We start from the raw sequence: 24,073 nt of genomic DNA on the forward strand, positions 1-24,073 counted from the left end.
CCGCACACAAGGGATGGAAAGTCAACATTGCAAGATGTGTTTTGCTTTGTAAGTCTGTACATTTATGACTATTTACAAACTCCGGGCAGAAATGTGCTCCAGCCAAGGACTTTAATAACTCATTTTTCGGGACCGAAATCTGGGGGGATGGAGAGAGAAATTACTTTCGCCATGTAGAAAAAATGTCATGCCTGTGGAGAGAAAAATTAATAAATGTGAACATGTCAGAGTCTACATCTTTGAAGATTTCTGTACTAGGGTAATAGAAGCCCATAGGATATGTCACATCACATTTCTAGTAGAATGCCTTGAAGTCTGCGCTTGGCACATCTTTCCAGACCCACTACTGGAAATTGTGGCTTTATGAAAATAAAATGAAAAAGTACTTTAAGGTGGATATAAACCTCTGCGTGTGCCCTTATGTATTTTTTTCACTACTTTAGATCTTTGTCTTTACCAAAGAATAATGAAATACTCCATAGGAATACAAGAGTATTCAGACTAAGGGCCTGACTACAACCTTGGCGGATGGGATAATCCGTCACAAACGTGACAGGTATCCTGTCCGGCATTTTACAAGTTCCATTATATCTTATGGGACTTGTCAAAGGGCGGGTGGGATATACACCACGTTTGTGACTAAGTATCCCATTGGCCAAGGTCGTAAACAGGCCCTAAATGTCCATTTTTAAAATTCGAAACTATTTCCCAAAGCACTTCAAGAAATCTACCCTGGTTGCTAAGTTCAGTGGGGTTCTAAGATATAACTATTTTCCTGTGCTGAAATGGGATGCAAAAATGCCTTTGCTGCTGTGCAAAATTTATTTTTTGGTTTGACCTTATAAAAATCTTTTCTTCCACTCCTATCAGTTTTGGGGAGTGTTTTGTTCCCATTTCCCCAGTAAAAATACAATTATTCTTGCCCTTTTTTAGGAGTACATTTACAGTTCAAGCATTTTGGGGATATCAACTACGTGTAAATTGCTGTAGTAGTGTAGTAGTGTGTAGTAGTAATATTTATTATTTAGTTAATAAAAACTATAACAATCAATGCATTGTATACTGTAGGAGGCTGGACTGGCTTGTAGTGAGTACCTAGGGGTACTTGCACCTTGCACCAGTCCCAGTTATCCCTTATTAGTGTATAGGGTGTCTAGCAGCATAGGCTGATAGATAATGGTAGCTTAGCAGAGCAGCTTAGGCTGAACTAGGAGACGAGTGAAGCTCCTACAGTACCACTAGTGTCATATGCACAATATCATAAGAAAACACAATACACAGATATACTAAAAATAAAGGTACTTTGTTTTTATGACAATATGCCAAAAGTATCTCAGTGAGTACCCTCAGTATGAGGATAGCAAATATACACAAGATATATGTACACAATACCAAAATATGCAGTAATAGTATTAGAAAACAGTGCAAACAATGTATAGTTACAATAGGATGCAATGGGGACACATAGGGATAGGGGCAACACAAACCATATACTCCAAAAGTGGAATGCGAACCACGAATGGACCCCAAACCTATGTGACCTTGTAGAGGGTCGCTGGGACTATTAGAAAATAGTAAGGGTTAGAAAATTAGCCCACCCCAAGACCCTGAAAAGTGAGTGCAAAGTGCACTAAAGTTCCCCAAAGGACATAGAAGTCGTGATAGGGGAATTCTGCAGGAAAGACACAAACTAACAATGCAACAATGATGGATTTCCAGTCGAGGGTACCTGTGGAACAAGGGGACCAAGTCCAAAAGTCACAAGCAAGTCGGAGATGGGCAGATGCCCAGGAAATGCCAGCTGTGGGTGCAAAGAAGCTGCTACTGGACAGTAGAAGCTGAGGTTTCTGCAGGAACGACAAGGGCTAGGAACTTCCCCTTTGGAGAACGGATCACTCACGCCGTGGAGAGTCGTGCAGAAGTGTTTTCCCGCCAAAAGACCACCAACAAGCCTTGCTAGCTGCAAATCATGCGGTTAGTGTTTTTGGATGCTGCTGTGGCCCAGGAGGGACCAGGATGTCGCCAATTGCGTCTGGGGACAGAGAGGGCGTCGAGAAAGACAAGGAGCCCTCTCAGCAGCAGGCAGCACCCGCAGAAGTGCCAGAAACAGGCACTACGAGGATGCGTGAAACGGTGCTCACCCGAAGTCGCACAAAGGAGTCCCACGTCGCCGGAGGACAACTTAGGAGGTCGTGCAATGCAGGTTAGAGTGCCGTGGACTCAGGCTGGACTGTGCACAAAGGATTTCCGCCGGAAGTGCACGGAGGCCGGAGTAGCTGCAAAAGTCGCGGTTCCCAGCAATGCAGTCTGGCGTGGGGAGGCAAGGACTTACCTCCACCAAACTTGGACTGAAGAGTCACTGGACTGTGGGAGTCACTTGGACAGAGTTGCTGGATTCAAGGGACCTCGCTCGTCGTGCTGAGAGGAGACCCAGGGTACCGGTGATGCAGTTCTTTGGTGCCTGTGGTTGCAGGGGGACGATTCCGTCGACCCACGGGAGATTTCTTCTGAGCTTCTAGTGCAGAGAGGAGGCAGACTACCCCCACAGCATGCACCACCAGGAAAACAGTCGAGAAGGCGGCAGGATCAGCGTTACAGAGTTGCAGTAGTCGTCTTAGCTACTTTGTTGCAGTTTTACAGGCTTCCAGCACGGTCAGCAGTCGATTCCTTGGCAGAAGGTGAAGAGAGAGATGCAGAGGAACTCGGATGAGCTCTTGCATTCGTTATCTAAAGAATCCCCAAAGACAGAGACCCTAATTAGCCAGAAAAGAGGGTTTGGCTACTTAGGAGAGAAGATAGGCTAGCAACACCTGAAGGAGCCTATCAGAAGGAGTCTCTGATGTCACCTGCTGGCACTGGCCACTCAGAGCAGTCCAGTGTGCCAGCAGCACCTCTGTTTCCAAGATGGCAGAGGTCTGGAGCACACTGGAGGAGCTCTGGGCACCTCCCAGGGGAGGTACAGGTCAGGGGAGTGGTCACTCCCCTTTCCTTTGTCCAGTTTCGCGCCAGAGCAGGGCTAAGGGGTCCCTGAACCGGTGTAGACTGGCTTATGCAGAAATGGGCACCATGTGTGCCCATGAAAGCATTTCCAGAGGCTGGGGGAGGCTACTCCTCCCCTGCCTTCACACCATTTTCCAAAGGGAGAGGGTGTAACACCCTCTCTCAGAGGAGGTCCTTTGTTCTGCCATCCTGGGCCAGGCCTGGCTGGACCCCAGGAGGGCAGAAGCCTGTCTGAGGGGTTGGCAGCAGCTGCAGTGAAACCCCGGGAAAGGCAGTTTGGCAGTACCAGGGTCTGTGCTACAGACCACTGGGATCATGGGATTGTGCCAACTATGCCAGGATGGTATAGAGGGGGCATTTCCATGATCATAGACATGTTACATGGCCATATTCGGAGTTACCATTGTGAAGCTACATATAGGTAGTGACCTATATGTAGTGCACGCGTGTAATGGTGTCCCCGCACTCACAAAGTCCGGGGAATTGGCCCTGAACAATGTGGGGGCACCTTGGCTAGTGCCAGGGTGCCCACACACTAAGTAACTTAGCACCCAACCTTTACCAGGTAAAGGTTAGACATATAGGTGACTTATAAGTTACTTAAGTGCAGTGTAAAATGGCTGTGAAATAACGTGGACGTTATTTCACTCAGGCTGCAGTGGCAGGCCTGTGTAAGAATTGTCAGAGCTCCCTATGGGTGGCAAAATAAATGCTGCAGCCCATAGGGATCTCCTGGAACCCCAATACCCTGGGTACCTCAGTACCATATAGTAGGGAATTATAAGGGTGTTCCAGTAAGCCAATGTAAATTGGTAAAATTGGTCACTAGCCTGTTAGTGACAATTTGAAAGAAATGAGAGAGCATAACCACTGAGGTTCTGATTAGCAGAGCCTCAGTGAGACAGTTAGTCATAACACAGGTAACACATTCAGGCACACTTATGAGCACTGGGGCCCTGACTAGCAGGGTCCCAGTGACACATACAACTAAAACAACATATGTACAGTGAAAAATGGGGGTAACATGCCAGGCAAGATGGTACTTTCCTACACAACCCCCCCCCAAACGAAGGACAATAAGACTAGGCATGACCTGATGAGTCTTCATTGTCTAAGTGGAAATATCTGGAGAGTCCATCTGCATTGGAGTGGCTACTCCCAGGTCTATGTTCCACTGTATAGTCCATTCCCTGTAGGGATATGGACCACCTCAACAATTTAGGATTTTCACCTTTCATTTGTTTTAGCCAAAGTAGAGGTTTGTGGTCTGTCTGAACAATGAAGTGAGTGCCAAACAGGTATGGCCTCAACTTCTTCAGTGCCCAGACCACAGCAAAGGCCTCCCTCTCAATGGCAGACCAACACTTTTCTCTAGGGGTCAACCTCCTACTAATAAAAGCAACAGGTTGATCCTGGCCCTCAGAATTAAGTTGTGATAGGACTGCCCCTACTCCTAATTCAGATGCATCAGTCTGGACATAGAATGTTTTAGAGTAACAAGGGCTTTTCAGGACAGGTGCAGAGCACATGGCCTGCTTCAGCTCCTCAAAAGCTTTCTGACAGTTTGCTGTCCATAATACCTTTTGAGGCATTTTCTTGGATGTGAGGTCATTAAGAGGGGCTGCAATGGAGCCATGGTTCTTAATGAACCTCCTGTAATACCCAGTGAGGCCTAGGAAGGCTCTCACCTGAGTCTGAGTGGTAGGGGGAACCCAATCTATAATAGTTTGGATTTTCCCCTGAAGTGGTGCAATCTGTTCCCCACCAACAAGGTGTCCCAGATAAACCACCTTCCCCTGCCCTATCTGGCACTTTGAAGCCTTGATAGTCAGGCCTGCCTTCTGCATGGCCTCCAAAACTTTCCATAGGTGGACCAGGTGATCATCCCAACTGGAGCTAAAGACAGCTATATCGTCCAGATATGCTGCACTAAAAGCTTCCAGCCCTTGCAGGACTGTGTTCACCAACCTTTGAAAAGTGGCAGGTGCATTTTTCAATCCAAAAGGCATTACTGTGAATTGGTAATGGCCTCCAATGGTTGAAAATGCAGTTTTAGGTTTAGCATCTTCTGATAATTTGATCTGCCAATACCCTGCAGTCAAGTCAAAAGTGCTTAGATACTTGGCAGATGCCAGTGTATCTATGAGCTCATCTGCCCTGGGTATAGGGTGAGCATCAGTTTTGGTTACCTGGTTGAGACCTCTGTAGTCTACACAAAACCGCATTTCCTTCTTTCCATCTTTGGAATGAGGTTTTGGTACAAGTACCACAGGAGAAGCCCATGGACTTTCAGAGTGCTCAACCACTCCTAGTTCTAACATTTTCTGCACCTCTTGCTTTATGCAGTCTCTGACATGGTCAGGCTGCCTATAGATCTTACTTTTGACAGGCAAGCTGTCTCCAGTATCTATAGTGTGCTCACACCAAGAAGTGGTACCTGGCACAGTAGAGAAGAGTTCAGAAAACTGACCCAGGAGATTTATGCAATGATCTTTCTGCTCAGCAGTAAGACAATCAGCCAAAACTACACCTTCCACTAGAGCATCTTGTTCTGTGGAAGAGAAGAGATCAGGTAGAGGATCACTGTCTTCTTCCTGTCCCTCATCAGTTGCCATGAGCAGGGTGAGATCAGCCCTGTCATAGAAGGGTTTCAGGCGATTGACATGGAGCACCCTAAGGGGACTCCTGGCAATGCCTAAGTCAACTAAGTAGGTGACTTCACCCTTCTTTTCAACAATTATGTGGGGTCCACTTCATTTATCTTGGAGTGCTCTTGGGGCCACAGGCTCCAAGACCCACACTTTCTGCCCTGGTTGGTACTGAACCAAAACAGCCTTCTGGTCATGCCATTGCTTTTGGAGCTCTTGGCTGGCCTGAAGGTTTTTACTGGCCTTTTTCATGTACTCAGCCATCCTTGATCTGAGGCCAAGTACATAATCCACAATATCTTGCTTTGGAGCTTTTAAAGGTTGTTCCCAACCCTCCTTGACAAGTGTTAGTGGACCCCTAACAGGGTGTCCAAAGAGGAGTTCAAAGGGGCTGAAGCCCACTCCTTTCTGGGGTACCTCCCTGTAGGCAAAAAGGAGGCATGGTAAAAGGATATCCCATCTCCTGCGGAGTTTTTCAGGGAGTCCCATAATCATGCCTTTGAGAGTTTTGTTAAATCTCTCCACCAGTCCATTTGTTTGTGGATGATAGGGTGTAGTGAACTTGTAAGTCACACCACACTCCTTCCACATGGCCTTTAAGTAAGCAGACATGAAATTGCTTCCCCTGTCTGATACTACTTCCTTTGGGAAGCCCACCCTGGAAAATATTCACAGGAGGGCCTTTGCCACTGCAGGTGCTGTAGTGGTCCTTAAAGGAATTGCTTCAGGATATCTTGTGGCATGGTCCACTACCACCAAGATAAACCTATTGCCTGAAGCAGTTGGAGGGTCAAGGGGGCCAACTATGTCAACCCCTACCCTTTCAAAGGGAACCCCAACCACAGGCAGTGGAATAAGGGGTGCCTTTGGGGTGCCACCTGTCTTGCCACTGGCTTGACAGGTTTCACAGGACTTACAAAATTCTTTTGTGTCCTCAGACATTCTAGGCCAATGAAACAAGGGAACAAGCCTGTCCCAAGTTTTCATTTGTCCCAGATGTCCAGCTAGGGGAATGTCGTGGGCTAGAGTTAGGAGGAACTTTCTGTACTCCTGAGGAATCACTAACCTCCTGGCAGTTCCAGGTTTAGGATCCCTTGCTTCAGTGTACAAGAGGTTGTCCTCCCAGTAAACTCTGTGAGAGTCACTGACATCCCCATTAGCTTGTTTGACAGCTTGCTGTCTTAGACCCTCTAGTGTGGGACAGGTATGCTGTGCCACACTCAGCTCCTCCCTGGCAGGCCCCCCTTCACCCAAAAGCTCAGCAGTGTCTGCTTCCAGCTCCTCTGGTGTAGGTTCTGCACAGGGTGGAAATTCTTCTTCCTCAGAAGTAGAATCCACTGTAGAGGGAGGGATAGTAGGAAGTGCTTTACTTCTACTAGCCCTAGCTTTAGGGAGCACTTGGTCCATTGTTCCAGGATCCAAGTCACCCTGTCCTTTTTGCTTTTTGGCCTGAGCCCTGGTTAAAGCAAAAATATGCCCTGGGATGCCCAGCATTGCTGCATGGGCCTCCAACTCCACATCTGACCAAGCTGATGTCTCCAAATCATTTCCTAGTAGACAGTCTACAGGTAAATCTGAGGCTACCACAACTTTCTTTGGACCAGTAACCCCCCCCCCCCCAGTTGAGATTTACAACAGCCATGGGGTGGCTAAGTGTGTTGTTGTGAGCATCGGTTACTTGGTACTGGTGACCAAGTAGGTGTTGTTCAGGGTGGACCAGTTTCTCTATGACCATAGTCACACTGGCACCAGTGTCCCTGTAGGCCTGAACCTCAACACCATTTATTAGGGGTAGTTGCTTGTACTTATCCATGTTAAGGCGACAAGCAACCAAGGTGGCTAAATCAATAGCCCCCTCAGAGACTAACACAGCCTCTGTGGTCTCCCTAATCAGACCAACCCCAACTAAGTTACCAAAAGTGAGCCCAGCTACTCCCTTGGATTGGCTATTAGTAGGTTTGCTCCCACCACCACTGCTATTAGTAGGGACACTAGGTGTAGCAGTAGGGGTTATAGTGGTAGGAGGCTTGGTGCTTTTCTTTGGACAACTGGGATCTGTTGTCCAATGGCCTTTTATTTTACATAAATAGCACCATGGTTTCTTTTCTTTGTTTTGATTAGAAGAGGATTTGGGCCCACCACCCCCACCAGAGTGTTTTTGTGGGCCTGATGAAGACTCATTTTTAGATTTGTCCCCACCCTTGTCAGAAGACTTACCATCCTTCTTCTTGTTGCCATCTTTGTCACCCCCTGTATGAACTTTTCTGTTCACCCTTGTTCTGACCCATTTGTCTGCCTTCTTTCCCAATTCTTGGGGAGAGGTCAGATCAGAGTCCACCAAGTACTGGTGCAACAAATCAGACACACAATTATTAAGAATATGCTCTCTCAGGATCAAGTTATACAGGCTGTCATAATCAGTAACTTTACTGCTATGTAACCACCCCTCCAAGGCCTTCACTGAATGGTCAATGAAATAAACCCAGTCTTGTGAAGACTCCTTTTTGGTCTCTCTGAACTTTATCCTGTATTGTTCAGTGGTTAAGCCATAACCATCCAGGAGTGCATTCTTAAGAACTGTAAAATTATTGGCATCACTTTCTTTCACAGTAAGGAGCCTATCCCTACCCTTTCCACTAAATGATAGCCATAGGATAGCAGCCCACTGCGTTTGAGGGACATCCTGTACAACACAGGCCCTCTCAAGTGCAGCAAACCACTTGTTAATGTCATCCCCATCCTTATAAGGGGGAACTATCTTGTGCAGATTCCTAGAATCATGCTCTTTTGCAGGATGACTATTGGGAATACTGTTGCTGCCACCATGGGTTTCAAAACCCAACTTCTGTCTTTCCTTCTCTACTTCTAAGGACTGTCTATCCAAATCCAGCTGTTGCTTCTTGAGCTTCAGTCTGGTTTGTTCCACTCTCAATCTATTGAGCTCCCTTTCTAACAATCTGTCATCAGGGTGGGTGGGAGGGACATTCCTTGAAACAGAAGTGTGGTGAGAATGGACAGAAGGAGACCTATCCCTTACAGAAGGCACCCTAACAGCTTGGTTTACAGAAACATCACTTCTACTGTGGTGAGAAACAATACTTTTGCTATGATGTGAGATAACACTATCTGTATGGTGTACCTCTTCATTATTACCAACTATGCTAGACTGTCTAGTAATAGGCAGGCTAGGAAGTTTCTTTCCTGAATCTTTTCCTAGGGGAGTCCCTGGATCAGATTGGGAACCATTGGCTACTTTTTCAACAGATGGGGCCCCTCTGGCCTTATGTTGTTCTCTAAGCATGTTAAGCAATAATTCCAAAGAAGGATTCTTCCCTACACTCAAACCTCTCTCTATGCAGAGACTCCTTGCTCCTTTCCAGCTAAGGTGATCATAAGCAAGTTTGGACAGATCAACAGTTTGGCCTGTGCCAGACATTTTTTTAGAGAGAGTTTAAGTGATAGAAAAAGAGAAAAAAGTTTTCAGAACTTTTAGAAAGACAGAAAAAAACTTTTTAAACTTTTAAGAACTTTTTAGAAAGTTTAGAGGTACTTTTCAGCACTTTAGAAAGAGGTGAGAAAAGAAGTGCAAAACTTTTTGGTTAGGTGTACATACACTGAACTTGTTTTGTATATTTTTCTCTTATGAAAAGTACGATGACAAAAGTGGTAAGTAGTCTCAAAGCACTTATCCCACCGCTGCACAACCAATGTAGGAGGCTGGACTGGCTTGTAGTGAGTACCTAGGGGTACTTGCACCTTGCACCAGGCCCAGTTATCCCTTATTAGTGTATAGGGTGTCTAGCAGCATAGGCTGATAGATAATGGTAGCTTAGCAGAGCAGCTTAGGCTGAACTAGGAGACGAGTGAAGCTCCTACAGTACCACTAGTGTCATATGCACAATATCATAAGAAAACACAACACACAGATATACTAAAAATAAAGGTACTTTATTTTTATGACAATATGCCAAAAGTATCTCAGTAAGTACCCTCAGTATGAGGATAGCAAATATACACAAGATATATGTACACAATACCAAAATATGCAGTAATAGTATTAGAAAACAGTGCAAACAATGTATAGTTACAATAGGATGCAATGGGGACACATAGGGATAGGGGCAACACAAACCATATACTCCAAAAGTGGAATGTGAACCACGAATGGACCCCAAACCTATGTGACCTTGTAGAGGGTCGCTGGGACTATTAGAAAATAGTAAGGGTTAGAAAATTAGCCCACCCCAAGACCCTGAAAAGTGAGTGCAAAGTGCACTAAAGTTCCCCAAAGGACATAGAAGTTGTGATAGGGGAATTCTGCAGGAAAGACACAAACCAACAATGCAACAATGATGGATTTCCAGTCAAGGGTACCTGTGGAACAAGGGGACCAAGTCCAAAAGTCACAAGCAAGTCGGAGATGGGCAGATGCCCAGGAAATGCCAGCTGTGGGTGCAAAGAAGCTGCTACTGGACAGTAGAAGCTGAGGTTTCTGCAGGAACGACAAGGGCTAGGAACTTCCCCTTTGGAGAACGGATCACTCACGCCGTGGAGAGTCGTGCAGAAGTGTTGTCCCGCCGAAAGACCGCCAACAAGCCTTGCTAGCTGCAAATCGTGCGGTTAATGTTTTTGGATGCTGCTGTGGCCCAGGAGGGACCAGGATGTCGCCAATTGCGTCTGGGGACAGAGGGGGCGTCGAGCAAGACAAGGAGCCCTCTCAGCAGCAGGCAGCACCCACAGAAGTGCCAGAAACAGGCACTCCAAGGATGCGTGAAACGGTGCTCACCCGAAGTCGCACAAAGGAGTCCCACGTCACCGGAGGACAACTTAGGAGGTCGTGCAATGCAGGTTAGAGTGCCGTGGACCCAGGCTGGACTGTGCACAAAGGATTTCCATCGGAAGTGCACGGAGGCCGGAGTAGCTGCAAAAGTCGCGGTTCCCAGCAATGCAGTCTGGCGTGGGGAGGCAAGGACTTACCTCCACCAAACTTGGACTGAAGAGTCACTGGACTGTGGGAGTCACTTGGACAGAGTTGCTGGATTCAAGGGACCTCGATCGTTGTGCTGGGAGGAGACCCAGGGTACCGGTGATGCAGTTCTTTGGTGCCTGCGGTTGCAGGGGGACGATTCCGTTGACCCACAGGAGATTTCTTCTGAGCTTCTAGTGCAGAGAGGAGGCAGACTACCCCCACAGCATGCAACACCAGGAAAACAGTCGAGAAGGCGGCAGGATCAGCGTTACAGAGTTGCAGTAGTCGTCTTAGCTACTTTGTTGCAGTTTTGCAGGCTTCCAGAGCAGTCAGCAGTCGATTCCTTGGCAGAAGGTGAAGAGAGAGATGCAGAGGAACTCGGATGAGCTCTTGCATTCGTTATCTAAAGAATCCCCAAAGACAGAGACCCTAAATAGCCAGAAAAGAGGGTTTGGCTACTTAGGAGAGAAGATAGGCTAGCAACACCTGAAGGAGCCTATCAGAAGGAGTCTCTGACGTCACCTGCTGGCACTGGCCACTCAGAGCAGTCCAGTGTGCCAGCAGCACCTCTGTTTCCAAGATGGCAGAGGTCTGGAGCACACTGGAGGAGCTCTGGGCACCTCCCAGGGGAGGTACAGGTCAGGGGAGTGGTCACTCCCCTTTCCTTTGTCCAGTTTCGCGCCAGAGCAGGGCTAAGGGGTCCCTGAACCGGTGTAGACTGGCTTATGCAGAAATGGGCACCATGTGTGCCCATGAAAGCATTTCCAGAGGCTGGGGGAGGCTACTCCTCCCCTGCCTTCACACCATTTTCCAAAGGGAGAGGGTGTAATACCCTCTCTCAGAGGAAGTCCTTTGTTCTGCCATCCTGGGCCAGGCCTGGCTGGACCCCAGGAGGGCAGAAGTCTGTCTGAGGGGTTGGCAGCAGCAGCAGCTGCAGTGAAACCCTGGGAAAGGCAGTTTGGCAGTACCAGGGTCTGTGCTACAGACCACTGGGATCATGGGATTGTGCCAACTATGCCAGGATGGTATAGAGGGGGCAATTCCATGATCATAGACATGTTACATGGCCATATTCGGAGTTACCATTGTGAAGCTACATATAGGTAGTGACCTATATGTAGTGCACGCGTGTAATGGTGTCCCCGCACTCACAAAGTCCAGGGAATTGGCCCTGAACAATGTGGGGGCACCTTGGCTAGTGCCAGGGTGCCCACGCACTAAGTAACTTAGCACCCAACCTTTACCAGGTAAAGGTTAGACATATAGGTGACTTGTAAGTTACTTAAGTGCAGTGTAAAATGGCTGTGAAATAACGTGGACGTTATTTCACTCAGGCTGCAGTGGCAGGCCTGTGTAAGAATTGTCAGAGCTTCCTATGGGTGGCAAAAGAAATGTTGCAGCCCATAGGGATCTCCTGGAACCCCAATACCCTGGGTACCTCAGTACCATATACTAGGGAATTATAAGGGTGCTCCAGTAAGCCAATGTAAATTGGTAAAATTGGTCACTAGCCTGTTAGTGACAATTTGAAAGAAATGAGAGAGCATAACCACTGAGGTTCTGATTAGCAGAGCCTCAGTGAGACAGTTAGTCATAACACAGGTAACACATTCAGGCACACTTATGAGCACTGGGGCCCTGACTAGCAGGGTCCCAGTGACACATACAACTAAAACAACATATATACAGTGAAAAATGGGGGTAACATGCCAGGCAAGATGGTACTTTCCTACATATACAATATATAAAATTCTGTAAAAAAGAAGGACAAACAAAAGGAGAAAATTCTATAAAATCTTTGAAATAAATATACAACTAAAATCCGATGTGCCCGATTTTTTTGATAGCTTGCAATTCTAAAGCGGTCGAGGGACGGAGTGACCATTAAACTAACTTTGCAAACACATAATGCCCGTGGTGCGGTTGATGTTACATGCTAACTCACTGTGTACAGCCCAGGGACCTGCTGCTGCGCCTATGGGCTTCTCTTTTACCTTTTTAACTGAGGCTGTAAACACCAACAAACATGAGTTTGTGGGTGTTCACAAAGTTTTACTGTTGCCCCCAAATCTGCCTTTTGGCCCACTGGGAAATTTCACCATACTGGCATCCTTTTCATGCGAGCAAACTCCATTTGCTATGAAAATCAACCATTCCTGATTCCTTGAATCAGGAAGTTGATTGTTGTGTGCATTTTTGGCATATGGGCCAATACATTTGGGGTATCACATACAAATCTAGAACATGCATCCTAGACATAAAAAACAATATTTTTGGGTTTGTGCTGTCAAAGGTAGCACACTACCAGATGGGTGGGTGGCAAAAAGGTGCAGAAGGGCTAGTGAATCTCATGGTTGTGTTTATGTGCATGCAAGCTTTACAGTACTTGTCAACAGCGTTGAAGGCTCCCACGAAGGGGGATGCAATCATAAATTGACCAGGTGCATGGTGTCTACAAGCAGATATTCACAGAGCTCCCTATATTGCTCTGTCAGTAATTGTGCAGTAACAGAACATTTGTTTTTGGAGGAGGCTTTTCCTTCCATACTCCTTTCCAGAAGGTGCATTATAGGCTATATTAAATGTCCATCACAAAGGTAGCATGTGCAAAGGCTCCCTGATTGCCATGGGTCCTTGGCCCTAGGCAAATGAGAAATGCTCTTCTGAATAATATTTGCTGCTAGAACAGACACATGTATTGTATTACAGAAAGGACCATTTGAGCCCTATTTTGCAGGAGATGGTATTTGATATTCTGGTCCCTGGCAATCTGTCAGTAACTCCTGTGCTCGCATTGTTACATTTGGGGCTTCAGTGTAATCTTGATAGGTTGTGTAACATATTTGCATAGTGATTGCTTTATCTTAAATTCAACTCCTACACTGTGGACTTGCTTTACATTCTTTTTAACCTTATAGATCAACCAAGAAAAAGGAGGTAGCTGTCCAAATGGCAGTGGTTGACTGACTTTGAAATGGACCTTAAATTATTACAATCTACAGAACAAAACTTACTAGTTTCCCTACTGGACAGGATCCTTGCTGTTGATGGTAGAAGAGTTAGTACTTGAGATGCTGTGGTACTATGCAACGCTACTTATGTTAGTAAAGCCTTGATATATGAGGTGCCACGTCTTTAAGGCCTTTTTAATAGGCATTTCAGTCCTTCGTCTGGACCATTTGAAAATACTGACTTCACTCTGTATGTAGTTAGATTTTTCTACACATAATCACCATTTAATGAATATTATTTTTCCTTAGGGTCCGATACCATTCCCACAGGAGATGTATAGCCAAGGAAGATTCATAAATGGATGTAATGAGGTACATTTTATAATCTATCTTTTGCATGTTAATAGAAAGTAAATGTTTCTGGCTTAAATGTGATAAATCATAAATTGAATGGAGAAATTAAGATGCTCTTTATCTTGTTAAACACTAATGTTCATTCAAGTAGAACCCTGATCTAGAATGAATTCTGACATGAAGAAAATGGTTGTACAAATCTAAGCAAATATTGCAAAAAAGAACAGTCACTATTACTTCATAAGCATTGTCATAATATGCTCTTCGTAGGGGTTACATTAATCATTAATCCATCCCCAGGTTGAGTGGTGTTCCAGCAGATCTGGAATAAGCTTCTAAAGCTGCTGATCAGGAACCCCATGAACTCCAATAGTTTTATATCTGTTGCAGGCCTCATTTTTAGTGGCAACATTTTAGAGAAAGTAGTTACTAACCAACTGTAATGCTATCTGTATTTAACCACCCGTTCCATCTTGACCACTGACTCTATTTTGTGCTTAGGTTAACTTCAAATGTCATCCTATCGGTGGCACAGGTATTTTGCATGTACAGCTTGTTCTCTACATTGAATGTGTTTTCCATATTGAACGTGTTTTCACTTTTCTCACCAGGGAAGGGAACATAAAATGAGGGATGCAATGATGATAAGAGTGTACAAGGATGAGATTGTTAACAGCAGAGAAGGGTATAGCTCTGTCTTGGAAATACATATTGGAATCTGGCCAATCCTTTTGTGTGTGACAAAGTACAGCAAGCCCTTGAATTTCACAACTTACTCTCAGGGAAGAGGGAGGTTACCAGAACCTTCTTCTTGATTTTGTTTAACATATATAAGGTGGGGAAACATGGCGCTGAGGCATAAAGAACTCATCTAATTATCTATCTTAATTATCTAGCTTCGCAGTGTGCATGCATAAATATATATATAAATATACATATGTTCACTGCACCTAGCTTGCGTCAATGAGATGCAAGGTAGACGTTCCCATCTAAAAAATTGTGCTATCCTCACAGCCCCATATTTAACCCCCAGTGCTAAAATGATGCACGGGTGGGATGAGGGGCTAAATAATGGTGCAAAGCCTGCTTTGCACCATTATTTAACGTCTGGGACAGACCAGGCGTTAGGGAACCTGTGGACCCATTTCCACGGTTAAGCACCATGAAATGGGTCCACAGGTGCCCTCCTCAAGCCCCAGGAACACCCCCACCCACACCAGAGGGACACCAGAAATAGGGGACCTCATCCCGGGTAAGTATAGGTAAGTTTTTTTTTTTTTAAGTGCCATTGGGGCCCTAACTTGGGCCCACCTGCATGGCACAGGGTGCAATGGCCATGCCCAGAGGATACTTGTCCCCTGTGCTGGCCATTGGGGTGGGGGGCATGACTCCTGTCTTTCCCAAGACAGGAGTCATGTTTTTGGTGGTTGAGCGCCAGGAAATGGTCTGGTTAGTGGCATTTTTTTTGCCTCTAACCAGGCTAGCGTCATTTTCTGACGCACCACCTCTCCTTCTCTATCCCCTCCTGGCTAGCGTCTTCTTCTAAGACGCTAGCCCAAGTTTAGCGCCATTCAATAAATATAGTGCCCTGCTGGCGTTGTTAAATGAAGCAAGCCGGCGCTAAACTTTTTGCCGCAAAACTGCGTTAGCACAGTTTTGCGGCAAAAAGCATACATATGGGCCCAAGAGTGCTGCATTCTTTGCATTCTTTAGCCTCGTTCCCTCTTAGTTTGAAGCTAAGCAGAACACCAACTACAACCACGCTTCCAGATTCAGATTTTGAAATATGTTGCTGGGATGAGTGTCCTTGCTGCTAGCTGGTTTTCCTATTTTCTAAAATGTACTTGTGAGTCACAACAGGAATTGTCATTGAACAACTGACTTCAATATGAATCTCAAGTCTCTCTTGTTTGTCATTGAACCACTGACTTCAGTATGATCTAAGGTCTCTCTTGTATGTCATCAGGTCACAACAGCATACAGTTCTAGTCCTATGCTGGTGGCACACATATGTTTTAACAGTACATATTTGTAAATCATAAACTGAAACTCTCAGGTGGTGCAATCACAAAGCCTAAATCTAGATGGAACACAATCCACCACAGGTCAATTAGAATAAAATCAAGGCTTTTTTCGGGGTAGACCAAGCACTGGCTACAAATTACCAATCCTGTGGGTATGATGCCTAAAGTATTTGGTCAAGCCAGGCCAGGCCTCCAAATATACAGTTAAAAATCCTGGTGTCCTGCTAGCCAACCATCTCTCTAAGCAGGTCCTGCTATTTCACCCAGTATGCCTAAAGAAAATCATTCAGTATATCACAATGGGGACATAGGCTAGGCAAGTCCTTAGTCCACTGGCCAGATTATAAGAATGCCCTTTGTATAGGAATCAAAAAACATACTGCAGAAAGACCAAAACATTGAGTTGTGTTGTGCAACTGACCTAAAAAGAAAAAAGGCACATTTCATTCACTAGAAACACCCGGCTTTGGCTTTTAGTGGAGGCAAGATTACAATATCCCGGTATTTTACATACGTCCATGACCATCATCATTCTACAATATCGTATAGATAAGATGAAACCCTACAAGACAAAAATATACTTTCTCTGTTCCTCCGTCAGAAACTACTTGTCCCAAGCAGCCTGTTGGTGCACTGCCAGAGGTGGGAGGGTTTGAAGACTGCTTCTTTTTTAAGTTCATCCCACTTTGACAACGCCACCCTAGGCAAGTGCTTAGAGACAATGTAATCGTAAGAGCCTGATAGATGTTCTTAATAATAGTAATATAATATATGAGAATTTGTAGTCCTGTATAAAAGTCAATTTCTAATTTCTTTATTCCATTCCAATTGTGACGTTTCTAGTCACCGTACTAAAGAAATGGCATAGCTGCTCAACTGTAATACGTTATTAGAGCTGAGTTCTGATGTCAGAATGCCAGCTGCCAGACCTAACAGCCAGGATGAAAGGTGGGATAAAAGCATCATTATACCTACGGTTTAAACTACGAAAAGTTAAATGCCTTTTCTTTTTCTGAAGATAAACATTGATCAGTAGAAAGGAGAGAATTTTTCATTCTATACATCTTTACCAGAAAAATCGAATCTTTGCATCTGAGCCACAGCATGTTTTGTTAATCTGAATCACAATAATCTGATTCATAATTCTGTTTGCAAATTTGCAAAAAGTAATAACTGCTTTTTGGTATGTTTGAGTTTGGCATACACATTCTGCTTTTATTCTTCATCTCTGCGATTAACGTGTAAGAGCAAGACACCAACACATTTAGTGGTTTCTAGAGCGGGTGATGGTGTGGCCATGTATTATAAGAAATAACATATTCTGTGCTGCACATTTAAAGGGTATTACAAGTTATCTTCGAGTTCTTTATAATGGAGGTCAGCCTTTGGCCTTTTTTCTCTATATGGTGTCAGACCTCCTTGGTGACTTGGAGTATTCTCATAATTTACAGCAGCCAGAACTCTATTCCATATGTTGAGCAGTGATATGATATATCTAAAACGGGGACACACTATCTTTTATACTATTTCAACGATACTTCGCTTATTACATTGCACATGGGACACAACAAAAATTTTCTGATAAAAACGTATGAAATGTCACCATTATTTTTACTATCTTTGTTTGCGACATAAACATGTTAAATCATTCTGCATGACAGTTCCCATTAGTAATAAATTAATTGCTTCATTAGTAATAAAGCGAACCAAAAAGAGAATCACCGGCCGGACACCTAGTGTAAGCACCATGCCGGTTAGTAGTTCGAGATCTTTGGATTTGTTATTCTTCATTTACCTGTGAGTGTGTGCGTGGTAATGTTTGTGTGTACAGTAACTGTGTAATTGCCTTCGTACTTTCATGTTTGAGAATGTCTTGTCTGTTTTGGAGGCTGTCTAATTATTTAACTTTGATTTTATTCATTTTTGGATGGTAGTAATTTTCAACCTTTTGTTATACATTTAGTGGTCCGTATTTGTTTCAAGTAAACTAAAAATAACAAAAACGATGGGTGGGATGCTTGAATTAATTTCCGCCACTGGTCCTTACTCATGGCCGCAGTCCATCGTTTTCTAGAGTGGGTTGGTGGTTGAACAGCAATACACTAGAATGCGGCTCAAGTGATTGTCCATGGCTGAGATGAATTCAAGCAGTCCATCCATCACCTTATTGTTGCAGTTGAAGCTGTAATTGGGATGGGTATGCCCAGCCGTGGGTCCCATGCTGACTGCCCTGTAGGACCCAAGCTACACCTTACTGGCAGTTCAGGATGGACTAGTCCCAAGAGGAGCAGAGTCAGTACTGCTTTGCAATAATTTGAATTAATCTCGGCCAGTGGTAATTACTCGCATCACATCCCAGTTCATCCTTGTCTAAAGTGGCATGGTGGTTGAAAAAATATGTACTAGAATGCTGCCCAAGGGATTGTCCAGGGCTGAGATTTATTCAAATTATTTACAGTTGTCGTGTTTGTAGCTGTGAGGCTACTTTGTCCTTTTTTATTATAAATGTACACGATAGAAATGCAGATGACCTACTTGAATTAAATCTTGAAGAAACATTTGAACATACTTGAAGAAGCTTTGAAGAGCAATTTTGAAGTGTGAACTTTTCAAACTGTTTTAGAACTAAACGATGTTTTTCGGTAGACCAGTAAACATCGTGGTCATTTGCACGGCGATGGTGTGTTTCATCAGGTAATATAATTACATGTGAGGAGGTCCGTGTGCCAGTCCTGTCTTGGTGGTAGTGTGTACATCTTTTAATTTAATAATTTAGACTCTGCTGTAGTAGTTAGTTTTTGAGCATGCTGCAAAACACCTTGAAGCACCTGTGCTAAATGTATGCATTTATTTAGATTTTTGAAGACCTTGATTTCTTGAATCCTCAGTTACCTTTATCTCTCATCAAGACAATGTATTACATAAATGAAAACATACTAGCTAAAATGATTGTAGGCCCTCTGTGCACAAAAAAAATCGTCTGGTGAAAAATATAAACCGTATATTTTGCAGATGAATGAAAGTGCAACTTCCTTCTTAATTGTTGGCTCAATTGAAAATACTAAAATTCCAACTCTAAATAAATGACAATGCCTTCTGTCATCTGTGAAGAAACTAACATAAGCATGGTTGGGAGCACATCTCTCACATCCCGCAGAGTTTACCCCTTTGCATTATGGTAAACGCTGTACACAATAAGCGCTTACTTCAAATTTGACTGCAGCTTTTCACCAAAGTTGTTGCTGATATTGCCGTATATCTTTAGTCATATGTATATGTTTCTAGATTTCGCCCTTCATCAGTAGAGAGCAGTGAAATCACATCTGGGGTTGCTGGAAATGCTGTCTACATCTTTACAAGTCAAAGTACTACTCACAGGCACACAGGTGCATCTCCAAAGCTCTCCAGCTTACTGGCTCAAGGGAGCCTTTTAAACAGAAAAGGGTTTGGGAGCACACTGCCTCACATTCCAGCACCCTTCACCCCTTTGCTAATTGTCGTACACAATTAGTGCTTCAAATTTGTCTGTATTTTTCCACCAACGCTGGTGCAGATAGTTCTGTACATCTCTAGGTACAGGTATGTGTTTCGGGATTTCATCCTTTATCAGTAGAGAGCAGCGAACTCACACCTGGGGTTGCTGGAGATGTTGCCTAAATCTTCACAGGTCACAGTACCACTCACAGGCACACATGAGTATCTTCAAAGCTCATCAGCAAGCTCCCTCCCCCTTTGTGTTTAAAAGGCTCCTTTGAGGCAGCAACCTGACACGCTCACCTGTGGAGTGGAACTGTTACATGTGAAGAATTGGGCAGCATTTCAGCATTCCCAAATGGCCTTTCTCTGCTGTCTAAACCCAGAAACATTAAATAAAAGCACTACCTGCCCCAATTTTGATGAAAAACTACAGCAACTTTGAAGTAAGTGTACTGCATTTACCAGAATGCAATGGGGTGAACTGTGCTGGGATGAGAGTTAGTGTGTTCCCTCCTCCCTTCTGTTTAAAAGGCTTCCTTGAGCCAACAAGCTGATGAGCTCACCTAGGACGCATCTGTGTGTCTGTGGAGTGGTACTGTGCCTGTGAAGATTTGGCCAGCATTTCAGCAACCTCAGAAGTTTTTTCACTACCCTCTACTTCTTCTGCTCTCTACTAATGAGGGGATAAACCCAGAAATATGCATCTTGAGATAACAGCACTACCTGTGCCCACTTTGGTGAAAAACTACAGCAACCTTGAAGTAGGCTTACTGCATTCACCAGAATGCAATGGGGTGAACAGTGCTGGGATGAGTGGCAGTGTGCACCCTCTCCCCTTATGTAAGAAACTAACATAGTTTACCTGGCATACCACAATATATGTGCGAGTAATAGACTGTATCTGACTGCTATCATTGGGTATATTGAAATATTTCACAGTGAGAGTGAACAACTTACCAAATATTGGACCAGGTCTAAGCGCCTGTTTGTTTTGTGCTTGAGGCGTCTTAAGTTCAAACATACATCTTAGCATTTCTTCACATGAATGTGTGCACTTTAGACCAAGCAAGTCGGAAACAGAGTGTCAATCGGCAATCTCTGTTCACTGTTTCTGATTGTTTAAAGTTCATGCATTAACTGAGAGAAATTCTTAGTTATATGATTGAACATTTGACACCTCAAGTGCATAAAAACAGTTGCTGGGCTCTGTGCAGGGTCCTTATGATATGGCCCTAGAGATCCCAAAATTTACGCTCTTCAGTGTAATGTAGCTGGACACAGATCATGGAACATTACGAACATCCAATAACTGTTCACCTAAGAAACTTCCATAATTTCACACATATTTTAATGTAAAATCTTTTTATTGACAAGTCGATCAAACCAAACTCAATCTACCAACAGATGATCCAGGGTCCATCTCATATGATCTGGTTTACTAGCAGAATATTGAGGTCTTAATATGGAGCTGCCAAAATATTGCAGAAAAAATATTGACTAACAAAATATCTTATAGGTAGGTATGTGTAGGTAAAATAGGTTACATACATAAATGCACATAAAAGTACCTTGACGATCAATCCATTTTGAACAGGGAAGAAAAATGTGCAATTTGTTCCTTGTTGAAGGTTCTTTGATTGTATTTGGTGGTTTTTCTGCCTTTATACATGGACCAAACCTGCTTATCAAGCACTTGGGACATTTGCAAGTTTACATCTGGTGCCCTGACTACATATAAAACATGCACACAACAATCTTACTAAAACCCCTCCCCTTCCTCAACACCACAGAAGCATCAATTCAGCTTCCATCAACTAGGTAACAAACCTTAACCCCAGCTGACCACTCTGACAACTGAGTGCTCCTCAAGGGACACATTGCTTTCCGAAATCAAATTCAAAACTGCTGTTCAGCCATGTATACTCTTGCATCTGGATGGTGGTAACGCACTGCTGCATGGCCTCCCAGTCTCCCACAGGCATTCAATAATGACATCCTCCACACCATAGCACATCTCATCCAGGGTTGAATGAAATGACGTAATTGCCCACATCCTGATGGAACTCAATTGATCCCCTTTGCAGCCAGCACCATCATCAAAACCAGCTGTCTTATGTACCACGCCATCACAACCAGTACCCTCACTCACCTTACAGACAAATTCACCATCTCTGGTAGTTTTCAGCACCCATGCAGCCAGGACACTATCAAACTGTTGACTAAAAAGTGTACAAAATAAAAAGCAAGGCAGCAGCACTTTTCCATCTGTGCACCAAGAAATGGAACAATATCTCTGTATCTGTTAGGTCCACCCCAATGTCACTCTCCAGTTTAGGAAAGAGATGAAGATGCACCTTTTTTAAGGACACTACATCACAATGCATTAACAATTCACAAACCAGTAAGCCCTCCTATGACTCATTGACTTAATGCTTGTCTTTGACTGAACAGTGGCCTGCTACACTTTGGCTAGATTTTCGCTATAGGAATACAGCATACATACATACGTACTCTCAGACCTTTTATCAGTGTCACATAGTCAGCCTCACATGGAGGAAGGAGATATGAATGGCCCAAATGAACTTCCAGTCCTATGGGGCTCTGCTACAGTAAACAGATTAAGCTTACAAGCACTGACCGATCAGCTTGAAGACAGGACTGTGACAATTTTATAAAAGTTACCTTCAAGGCATATATAAACAATACATCATGACTATTTTTTCATTTTACTTAGTTACATGTAGTGATATTTCTATGAATTTCCTAACTGGGATTAGCAAAAATATCTTTTTGCAAACTGCACATCTACAAACCTTGCAGCCACTTGCTTGTCACTTAAACTCATGCAACATATTTAAATGTGAGCATAGGCACAACTCATACTTCTGAATGAAGCACCATGCAGCTGGGTTCAATTTTGCAAGACCCAGTTGATGGTGATCTACACAGTGTTAAATCTGGCACTTACATTTAAAAACAAGAATGTTTTTAATTTAAACACAGAGGATTATGCTGGGAATTCACCTGTTTCTTATCTCATGTTCATGGTCCAATTATGAGTGGAAAACGTTTTCTCCATGGCATAAACGTGAGATTTTATTTTCATACAGCTTGTGCCATTTGTGTGGGCTTTACAGAAACTCACATAAAGGTGTGCATTTATTCAAACATCAAATAGGTCAATTAGCTAGCAAAGGGGTTTCCATATTTTAGGGAAAGACGCATGGACTTTTTTAGCTGGTCCAAATTTCCCCGAGGTTTTAATACCAGCTATCAAGTTTCCAGAAAGTAATGAAACATTTCAAAGTTGTCATGCCAAAAATAGGAGAAGAGGCCAAGAATCTCTCTATTTGCACATGACAACTGTAATTAATTACATTTCTGCTACTAATTTCAGTGATTTGACTATAAATTTCACACGCTTAGATTATGGATTAACATATCACCACCTTTCAAGATCACCACTTTTAAAAGACCTTTATTGAAAAAAACAATACTAAATGTAAACTGTATGTTTCTGAGGGTACATTTCTTATCGAGAGTATGCAAGACAAAGCCCATATATGCTGTATGCCTTATATAATTTTACTATGAGCATTTGAGATTTTCCTGTTGCACTTGTTCATTCATTTTAATTTTTTAACAGATGCCATTGTAAAATTAAAATTCCATTCTGTGTTTATGTGACAGAATCTCTCTATATTTAGTTCACTAAAATGTTGACTTTTGCCAGGCAAAGTGAATTGTACTGTGGGAAAATTGGGAGACTGGAGAAGCCCCCTTACTCTTTGCTCCCATTTTTAGCTGATACTGGTGTTTTCTGACTGTGACTGTGCCCTGCACACAGCTAACCAGTCCCAGGGCCAGTGCTCTGTTTAAAATGGTATATGAAAAAAAAGCCTAATTATAACTGGGTCTTACAACCTACCTAAAAGTCTCTAGTACGAGGTAGGCCATGTAGGTTTAGGGATCCCAGTATAGCTAGTGCACCCATAGGTGCACTGCTGTGGTGTCCAGTGTCATTGTAAAGCCTTGTTGGCTGCTTTTAAGTTAAAATTAACCCCAAATCCGACTTTGGAATTCAAAGTGCTTCCAAAGTCAAAAACGACCTTATTTTTGCATATGTCACCCCTCTGGTCTTCCCTATGTGCCCCAAGGGTTGGCTGTAGTGTAAATATAAGCAGGGACTTTCTAAAATATGTTTTATAAGCCCTGGTGAGGGAAAAACAGGCAAATTTGTTCTCTCTATTGTAGTCAATGGGCTCTATAGACTAACACTGGGAGACTTTATTTTAAAATAAAAAAATCTTATGTCCAATAGAGATGAGATAAATATATCAAGTTTGGTACCAAATTAAATCTTATAATAAATCCAACGAGTTGCCAATGTTGAATTTAATATAACTATCACGAGAAAGAGTTTTAGAACTCTTTCTGAAAGTTATAAAATTCAACCCTTTAGTGCCCTTTCCTGATTGGTCAGACTCTGGCAGCCTGAACCAGGCTACCTTAATGAGGTGTGAAGCGGCCGGGGCTCAGACAAAGGAAGCATCTGGTGGGAAGAGAACTGCTGCAGGAGATGGCAGAACAGGATGGGGGAAGAGTAGCCTAACTGGTCTTTAAAGGAGGGAAAGCCACATGGGACAGAAA

At 43.7% G+C, this 24,073-nt stretch overlaps 1 protein-coding gene across 1 annotated transcript in view; it reads left to right on the top strand.

Moving 5' to 3' along the window:
- The window catches only part of LOC138287930 (kinesin-like protein klp-3), a 549,187-nt gene that overhangs the window by 150,232 nt on the left and 374,882 nt on the right, over positions 1 to 24,073 (top strand). Inside the window, exon 4 of the mRNA XM_069228961.1 lies at positions 13,878 to 13,940. Within this exon, the coding sequence (XP_069085062.1) occupies positions 13,878 to 13,940 (63 nt within the window). The remainder of the gene's footprint in view (positions 1 to 13,877; positions 13,941 to 24,073) is intronic.

Source organism: Pleurodeles waltl, chromosome 4_1 (assembly GCF_031143425.1).
Source record: "Pleurodeles waltl isolate 20211129_DDA chromosome 4_1, aPleWal1.hap1.20221129, whole genome shotgun sequence".
NCBI lineage: Eukaryota > Metazoa > Chordata > Amphibia > Caudata > Salamandridae > Pleurodeles > Pleurodeles waltl.